Source organism: Palaemon carinicauda, chromosome 40, assembly GCF_036898095.1.
Source record: "Palaemon carinicauda isolate YSFRI2023 chromosome 40, ASM3689809v2, whole genome shotgun sequence".
Lineage (NCBI taxonomy): Eukaryota > Metazoa > Arthropoda > Malacostraca > Decapoda > Palaemonidae > Palaemon > Palaemon carinicauda.
The window spans coordinates 15,609,348-15,619,347 of NC_090764.1; the positions used below are offsets into that span (position 1 = coordinate 15,609,348).

General features: G+C 43.4%; 1 protein-coding gene across 11 annotated transcripts in view; it reads right to left on the bottom strand.

Annotated features, from left to right (window-relative positions):
* LOC137631547 (phospholysine phosphohistidine inorganic pyrophosphate phosphatase-like) overlaps window positions 1-10,000 on the bottom strand; it is a 197,866-nt gene that overhangs the window by 29,575 nt on the left and 158,291 nt on the right. For 3 of the 11 annotated variants that reach the window (XM_068363333.1, XM_068363334.1, XM_068363332.1), the window contains exon 1: window positions 1-36. This exon is cut by the window's left edge and continues 36 nt beyond it. The exons of 7 other annotated variants lie outside the window; for them this stretch is intronic. In XM_068363333.1, the coding sequence (XP_068219434.1) occupies window positions 1-33 (33 nt within the window). In that variant the 5' untranslated portion in view covers window positions 34-36. Of the gene's footprint in view, window positions 37-80; window positions 211-10,000 lie in introns of those variants that run through there. One more of the 11 variants, XM_068363342.1, reaches the window with a different exon arrangement.

Consider the following 10,000-nt stretch of genomic DNA (forward strand, 5'->3'; position numbering starts at 1 on the left):
GTCCAAGAATCTTGGCAAGGATGAACCTGCCATTAACTAACAGTAACTTACTACTACCAACTTAAATGGGAATATTTTACCTTTTATGTAACTTGTCAACAACAACGCACTTGAACTGCAGTAAACAAATACTTGGTGTAAACTGAAATGCTTGGAATACTGCTCAACCACTGAACCTCAATTTACCGCCTTATTTGTTTACAGTTGTAGTTGTAGTAGTTCCAAGAATTTAGTTGTAACGGCTCCCTCGATCATTATACTTAACACGTAATATTAAAATTTACTTTCTTTATGATAATAAATTACTTCAATATTTTAAAATAAATTAAGATAATTACCTTGAATTCAGCTAATGGCAGATTCTCCAAACTGCAGTTAATTCTAATAGCCAGGCCTTCTCCATCATGAGGCTCAATACTACACAGTGTTCTAGAAGTTTTATTCCAGCTGTGACCAAGTTGTGGAATGATCTTCCTAATCGGGTAGTTGAATCAGTAGAACTTCAAAAGTTCAAAGATCCAGCAAATGTTTTTATGTTGACCAGGCTGACACGAGTCTTTTTATGGTTTATATATGACATATCTGATTTTGACGTTGTTAATAGTTTAGCCTATATATGACATGTCTGTTTTGACGTTGTTACTGTTTTTAGAATTATTTACTGCTGATTTGTTCTCATCACTTATTTCCTTTCCTCACTGGGCTATTTTTACCTACTAGAGCCCTTGGGCTTATAGCACCTTATTTTCCAACTAGGGTTATAGCTTGGCTAATAATAATAATAATAATAATAATAATAATAATAATAATAATAATAATGATGATAATAATAATAGTTTTTCCAAACTACGGGTAATAAGGTCCAGTTGATAATTGTACTTAACAACCCTTTAATCTTTGTTAAGTAGAATTATCAACTGAACCTTATTACCCGTAGTTTGGAAAAACTATTATTATTATTATTATTATTATTATTATTATTATTATTATTATTATTATTATTATTTTGTTACAAAATTTGTCTCGATTGTCTAGCTTTTTCTTAGCTAAGGTTCTTTATTTTTCTTTACACTTGGGTCTATGACATTAACTATTTTGCATAATTAATGTTTTTTTTTTTCCTTTCTAATCCAATGGTATAGGCCTACCCATGCAAGAGGTTACTCAGGTAACACTAGGGTATTTCTTTCACAAGTAATTTTTATATTCCTGGTTCCATCTCGCAGGGGAACCCTGCGTGTCCTACAAGATAAGTTTATCAGGTTCTGTTTTGGTATACAATCTCAGAGAGAGAGAGAGAGAGAGAGAGAGAGAGAGAGAGAGAGAGAGAGAGAGAGAGAGAGAGAGAGAGAGAGAGAGAGAGAGAGAGAGAGAGAGAGAGAGAGAGTAATGACTTCAATCAATATGGCTCATTTGCTTAATATTCTCTCTCCTTTTTTTACATCTTGTTCTGTTATCCCCATTTCATTTACAGGTTCTATCTCTTTTACATTTGAGAGTTTACAATTTCATTATTGTCCTACATATTTCTTATTTTTTTTTCATAAAGTTTAGTCTTCCAGGAGGTAAATAAACTCGTTATCAAATTCTATTCCACCATCCCGTGCTTCTTTTCGTAGTAACTTCCTTTCCTAATATATACTTACCTCTCACCTCTATAATCATGGATTATTTTTGTTATTCATGAATGCATTTTTTCCCTGTTATATTCTCTCATGATGAACTTTTCGTAAACAATGCAATTTCTGTTCATGCCTATAAGATGCACAGGAATTTCCCTTTCTACTGTCTGAGAGACCTCCTTTAGTTTGTTAAATACCTTTCTTGGGCTAATTTTCAACCTTTGAGACCCATGATGGGTTCAACTCTACATGCTTTCCAAAATTAACAATAATAATTTTAAAAGCTGTTTTTTGTTGGGGGGGGGGACGACCTTTCCTGGGTTAAATCTGTTTTAATTGGATGAGATTATCTTATTCTTTATATTGTAAAGACTAACGTAGGTATCCATATTCAAACCATTGTTCTTTGGTCTTGGATAGTGCCATAGCCTCTGTTCCATGTTCTTCCACTCCCTTCGGTTAGAGTTCTCTTGATTGAGGGTACACGCGGGCATACTAATCTAAATTATTTCTCTCCCTCTTGTTTTGTTAAATTTTCATAGTTTATATAGCAAATATTTATTTAATTGATGTTACTGATCTTAAAATATTTTATTTTTCCTTGTTTCCTTTCCTCACTGGGATGTTTTCCCTATTGAAGCCCATGGGCATAGAGCATCCTGCTTTTCCAACTAGGGTTGTAGCTTAGCAAGTAATAATAATAATAATAACAACAACAACAACAACAACAACAACAACAACAATAATAATAATGTGGAATCTGTGGTCACTTGCAGGGATATAGTGATGATTGGATAAGTCACATATAGTCATTGCCAGGTGAACCTTTATATATTTTATTTCCCAGAATAAAAGTATATAGATCTTTGATTTCTGATCTCAGCAATTTGGGTCTCAATCAGTATAGTGTAAGGTCACATTTCTCCATTCAAATCATAATAAATTTTAATATTTTGGATAAAGTTCTGACTTCCTATACGGCCTATGACTCAGAATCTAGTAAGATAAATGACAGGTTCATAATGTTCTATAGGGATTCATGCAAGACATTTTTTTTCTTTGATAACATTTTGTGTATATATACATACACACACACACACACACACATATATATACATATATATATATATATATATATATATATATATATATATATATATACATATATATATATATACATATATAGTATAGTGAAGTTTGGTTAAGAATCCATGCACTACAGTATTAATAATCCCTTCCCCTATTGTCATCTTTGCTAATAGTCTTCAAAAATAGCACCATTTCTTTTAATGTTTTTTTTTATGTCAAGGTTGGGTTTTATTAATACACGTAATGGTATTTCGTAAAGAAATTAATGGAAATTAGGCAAAATGATCCAGAACTGAACCACGAAGAGCACGCAACACATAAATGTCACTGGTGAAATGCCTTGCACAAACAAAATGGAAGAAAATTGGAATGAGGTAAAGCAGAAAACTTAGTAGGGAAGTTGCAAAGACCCTTTAGTAATGCCAATAGAGCACTGAATGAAGTGATATTTAAAGGATTATATGTTTAATGGTTACTCATGAACGGAAGAGGCAAGGGACTGGAGAAAGCCGAACAATGCTATAGGAATAGAGACTGACTATAAATAAATATAATTAATAACCAAATCTCTTTTCCATAAAGCTAGGATCAGGGAGGGCTAGGCAATGGTTCGTTATGACTCAGCAGGTAGAACTTTAGTCTCCCATAAAACCCCATCCCTAGCTCACAAGGATGGTGAAGTTACAGACACTATTAAAAACTATCGAGCTTCCGCGAGTCTCGAACTACCATTCAACAGACCGACAGGCAAGGGTAATTCCACGACATTACCACAAATCTGTGATTATTAAGCCTTCAATATACAGTGCCTGATTCAACTCCCACTCATGATCACTCTCATCTATCAGTTTTGATCCTCGATCAAGCACTCGAGTATTCACCTTTCTCACAACTCCATCAACAAACAAATTGAACAATATGATATACATATACATATACTGTACAGTGTATATATATATATATATATATATATATATATAAAAAGTATATATATAACATACGTATATACATACATACACACACACACATATATATATATATATATATATATATATATATATATATATATATATATATATATATATATATATATATGTGTGTGTGTATGTATGTATGTATATGTATATTATATATATACATATATATATATATATATATAATATACATATACATACAAATATATATATACATGTATATATATATATATATATATATATATATATATATATATAAACATATATAATATAATATATATATATATATATATATATATATATATATATATATATATATATACATATATATATATAAATATATATATATCTATATATATATATATATAAATATATATATATATATATATATATATATATATGTGTGTGTGTGTGTGTATATTACCTGTGTATATATATATATATATAATATATATATATATATATATATATATATATATATATATATATATATATATATATATATATATATATATATATATATGTATATATATATATATATATATATATATATATATATATATATTTATATTTATAAATATATATATACACATTATATATATGTGTGTATATATCAAAAATTTTAAGTAATTCTTATTTTTCCTAACATACTTACCGAGAACTACTTTCTTAGGAGTTACCTGTAATCTCCTCTCTACCGACCAGAGTTTTGTGTAGGATCCCCTAAAACCCATTTTCTATGGAGGGCTATCTCGGGCGTAAGAGAATGTGCCCCGAGGGTAGCTTTTGGGCTAGGTCGAGGTCCGCCTGGGTCGTGACCGTCAGTAAGTTCTTCGGATGTTGCACAATACTCGCAAGGGCAGAGAGGCACTCGGGGAAGGAAGGGAGGGCCATTACCCGAAAGTAGTTCTCGGTAAGTATGTTAGGAAAAATAAAAATTACTTAAAATTTTTGATTTGTTCCAACACGAATACTTACCTCGAACTACTTTCTTAGGAGACTTACACTTTAGGAGGCGGGAGTGCCTTTCTGACTTTCAGACCCAGTAAGCGGAAGCCAAGAGGCCTAGGTATAAGCGAAACATACTAGGAAAACGGACGATAGGGTAACTACACAAAGAGCTCACGTTAGTGTCTAAGTACTCACCCTTTGAAAAACTACTTCTGATGTTGAATCCAGTAACGTAGTTGAGGAGAAACGTGTTATCCAATGGTTACAAGAGGGTTATCTCCGATAAGGATAGGGAAAAACAGGGAATAGGGTGGAAGGGAACAAACCTGTGTCTCCCGGTTTGCTATCCACGATTGAGCCTGGGGCTTTTACCGTTAAACCACTTAGAGAGCGGAGTTGACTGTTCCAATGGAGAACCCGTCTAAGGACTTCCTCGAGTAGTCCTTGAGGTAATGGGCAGTAAAGGTTGACTGGTTAGACCAGGTACCTGCTCGAAGGATCTGACCCACTGCCATGTTTTTCTCAAAGGCTAAGGACGTACTCAGACCCCTGATGTCATGGGGTTTGGGGACGCCTGGCAAGGCCGGAGCTTCTTCCCTGTAGGCCCTGGCAATAACTTGTCTCAACCAGAAGGAAATGGTGTTCTTGGATACCTGTTTCTTAGTAACACCCGTGGAGACGAAAAGGCTCTTGATGCTTGGCCGGAGATGAGCCGTCCTTTCAAGGTATTTTCTAATGGCACGGACCGGGCATAATTTCAAATCCGCAGCCTTCCCCGTCCTAGGGATGGCTGGCAGAGAGAAACCTTCGAATTTAGGATCCCAGACAGCTGGATTTTGGGTCTTTGCCACAAAAGAGGGAACGAACTTGAAAGATATTTCCTTCCACCCCCTCGAATGAGAGACGTCATAAGACAGCCCATGGATCTCCCCTACTCTTTTAGCGGAGGCCAAGGCTAGCAAAAAGATTGTCTTGAGAGTGAGATCCCTGTCTACGATATCTTTCATTGGTTCGAAGGGGGGGGCCACTTAACATCTTCAGGACCCTAGCTAAGTCCCACTGAGGTATCCTAACTGCCTGTGGGGGGCAGGACTGCTCGAAGCTCCTGACAAGCATCGAGATGTGCCTAGAGGAACCCAGGTCGATGCCCTTCAGGAGGAAGACTTGACCCAAGGCGGCTCGTACTCCTTTTATGGCTGGGATTGACATTCCTATTTTGTCCCTGAGATATACCAGAAAATCCGCTATGCCTGGGACCGAGGCTTTGAGGGGTTTAATGTGCCTCGAAGCGCACCACTTCGTGAAGGAGGCCCACTTAGCTTGGTAGACCGCTGCCGACGACTTTCTCAGGTATAGTGACATCCTCTTAGCCGTAGCTGATGAATACCCCTCCTTCTTCAGGAGTCGCTCGATAGTCTCCAGGCGTGAAGACGTAGAGACTGTGGGTTATAGTGAAATCTGAGAAAATGCGGTTGTTGAAGAAGGTCTGCCCTGTCGGGGAGTGGCCACGGAGGTTGACTCGCCAGGTCTTTTAGGTCTGCAAACCACTCTCTCTCCGGCCACCAGGGCGCTACCAAAGTCATCCTTAAGTTCTGGGCAGTCCTTACTCTGTTGAGTACTTGCCTTATCAACGTGAAGGGGGGAAAAGCGTACACGTCTAGGTTGTCCCACCTGTGCTGAAAGGCATCCTCCAAGGCTGCCTTCGGGTCTGGGACAGGAGAACAATACACGGGAAGTTGAGCGTTCAGTTTGGTTGCAAAGAGGTCCAACACCGGGGAACCCCAACGTTGGATGATGAGCTTGGCTACTTCTGGAAGGAGGGACTATTCTGTCCCTACTATTTGACCCATCCTGCTGAGACCATCGGCCAGCACGTTCTTTTTCCCGGGGATGAACCTTGCTAATAACACAACCTGGTTCGTTTCTGCCCAATCTAGAATCTCTAGGGCGAGATCGCACAATTCCCTTGACTTCAAACCTCCTTGTTTCTTTATGTACGCTACCACTGTGGCGTTGTCGCACATCAACGCCACAGTGTTTCCCCTTAGTAGATCTACGAAGTGTAGGCAAGCTTTCTGGACTGCCTTCAACTCTAGGACATTGATGTGTAGGCTCTTTTCCCCGTCCATCCAGGTTCCTCTCGCTGTCTCGTCGAGGAGATGGGCTCCCCATCCCTGGTTGGAGGCGTCTGTGAACAGAAGTAACTCGGGAGGGTCGTTCGCGAAGGGCATCCCCTTGAGCGAGTTCGATCGGCAATGCCAGCATTCCAGGGAGGGCATTGTGTTCGGTAGGACTGGGATTAGTTCTTGTTGCGAGTCCAGTTGGCACCAGAGGTTCTTCAGGTTCCATTGGACGGCTCTGAGCCTGATTCTCCCCTGGGGAACCAGTTTCTCCAACGACACCAGATGCCCTATTAGTCTTTGCCAGTCCTTCGCTCTCCTGGATTGCCCTGACAGGAACGGACGAAGGATCTCCCTCAGATTGCTTATTCTGTCTTCCGAAAGAAATGCTTTTCCCAGAAGGGTATCTAGTGTCATCCCCAAATAGGTCATTCTGGTGGAGGGGGATAGGTTCGATTTTTCCGAGTTGATCACGATACCCAGATCCTTGCAAAACTGGAGAAGTTTCATCCCTTGCTCTTTCAACACGTCCTTCGAGGAGGAAAGAAGCAACCAGTCGTCCAGGTACCGGATGAGGCGAATGCCTCGTTCGTGAGCCCACACTGAGACTGTCGTGAAGACTCTCGTGAATACCTGGGGCGCTGTTGACAATCCGAAGCAAAGGGTCTTGAATTGCAGGATCTGGGTACCCCATTTCACCCGGAGAAACTTTCGACTCGAGGGGTGGACCGGAATTTGGAAGTAAGCATCCTTGAGGTCTATAGTCATCATGTAATCTTTCTCCCTCAAGGACAGCATGACTGACTTCGGGGTGTCCATTTTGAAGTCTGTCTTCCTTATGAATTTGTTGAGGGCCGACAGATCTATAACCGGCCTCCAACCCCCTGTCGCTTTTTCCACCAGGAACAGACGACTGTAGAAACCTGGACCTGGGTGTAGGATCTCCTCCATGGGGCCCTTCTCCAACATGGAGGACACCTCCTCTTGAAGGGCGGCTCTCTTCAACGGATCCTTGGGAACCAGCCACTCCGACCGGCTGGCCGGAATTAGAGGGGGGGGTTCTGCTAAGAACGGTAGCCTGTAGCCCTCCTTCAGTACGGACACTGTCCAGGGCTCTGCTCCGTGAGCTTTCCATGCTTGCCAATATAGTCTGAGGCATCCCCCAACCTGAGGCTTGGGCAGGGATAGGGGGCCTCTCACTCTATCTCCTCCTGGAGGAGCGGCCTGAACGGCCTCTCCTGGAGGAAGAATAACCTGTTCTAAAGGAGGCTGAAGCTGCTGGGGCTCCTCTACGGGGGGGCTGAGGCGCTGAGGCCCAGGAGGAAGAAGGAGCTTCTCGCTTCGTCATGCTATGAGAGGCCTGAGACGTCGCGGCACTGTCTGAGACTGACCTCTTGTAGGGCGGTCTCCTTACTGGCGTAGGCCTGGGCGTGTTTAAATCTTTCCTTTTGGACACTTTCTCCATGATCGTTTCCAAGTCCTTTAAGGGGAACAAGGAGTCACCCCACAAGGGAAGGCTCCTCATGGCCCGCGCCTCTCTGTCTGGGACCTTTCGAGACACCTTCGCCAGGACGGTGTCTCTCTTGCGAAGCACCCAATTCGCGGTCAGGGCGAGGGACTGGTAAGTCAGGAACTTAAGAGTCTTGCCCCCGGAGGTGATAAGTTCCCTCAGGAGGCTTTGCTGTTCCGGGTCTGTGGGGTCAAAGGTAGCTTGCACACCTACTAAGGTGGAAGCCCACCAGTCTAGCCAAGAGGAGACGTGTACCAGGTCCCTAGACATTTCCTCCATCATCGCAGCCTCCGATGGAGAAAAACAGACAGGGGCTGAAGAGGCTCTGTCTTCCGAGACGCCCTGCCCCAGAATGTCGAGAGAAGGTTCTACTTTGCAGGCTCCCGGCCGTCGTCCTTCTGGTACATAGACCTTGCTCTGCGTTTTGAGCCCCTGGAGTAACTTAGAAGAGCTCTGAGTCTTGGGGGCTTCGGCATTACCTGCCACCACTCTATCCACGTGCTCCTGTCCCAGGACGAGATCCCAGGCTACAGGAAGAGCCAGGGAGGTTTTTGGCTGGGCAGGGGCCTGCATCAGCCGGATAAGGCTGGACCTCCAATAGTCCTCGTCGGTAGCTGCCGGTTCTTCAATCTTGTGATGCCTCCTGATTAGGCCAATCACTCTTCTATAGGCCGAGTCCTCCGTCGGGGAACCCTCTCTACCGTCGGCCGAAGCTTCGGCTTGAGCCCGGGGAGCCGGGTCACCGGGCACCCCCACTGGGCGCCTTGGTCCTGGCACAACAGGAACTCCCCTGCAGAAGTACTGGTCCTCCCCGGCGGAGGTCTCCGCACCAGGGGCGGGGGTTAGGACAGGCATCGCCGAACCGGCGAGGACTAGTGTCCGATCCAGTTCCCTGGAGGACGAGGAAGCGGCTCCCGTGGGCTGACCCGACAGCGAGAACCGTTCCTTAAAGTCCGAGGGCCGCACCAGCTAGGCTGGTTCGGCCAGGCTGTCCGTAAGGAAGCGCGGTTCCCCCCGCTGGGTGGGGTGAACCGGCGGCTTCGCGGTCTTACGCCTTCCTGCAGAGTCCTTCTCGCGTTTCTCCCTGCGAGGGTCATAACTATGCTTAGGGGATGGTCTCCTTGGCGAGAACTCCCTGGACCGCCGGTCCGGGGAACATTTATCTCCGATTCACATGGTACGAAAACCCAATCGCCATCGGGAGACCTATTCCTCCTGTGTTTCCTTCGTGGAGAACGGGAGCGCCTCCTGCTGTACCTGGAACGTGATCTTGAGCGGGAACGCCTGCTCCTGGACCGCTCCCTCCGACGCCGATGTCTCCTTCTGGCTTCTTCTCCCGACGAGAAAGACTCCTCCGAAGAGCCCGACGTCACTGTACCTACCGTACGGCGGGCGGGAGCGGGGACCGCGGGGGACTTCACGACTCTTTGTGTACCCGAGGTAGAGGGTTGCAGGAAGGCTTCAGGGACTTCCGTGAGAGGGGTTGGAAATGAGGGTTGGCGCCCAACACTAGGGAACCAGGAATCCAGGCCCTCTTCCATCCGCATAGGGGACCTACCTGGTGTCTTAGGACGCTTCCAACCGAAGGCATCACTCCCTGCGGAACCTAACTTACCCTGGTTGTCGCCGCCTGCCGAAGAACCTGAAACACAGGCCCACGAAGGGGGCGAAGACACAGACACAACATTGCTACCCCACAAGGGGTCATCGGAGGAAACGTGCCCCCCAAGCACA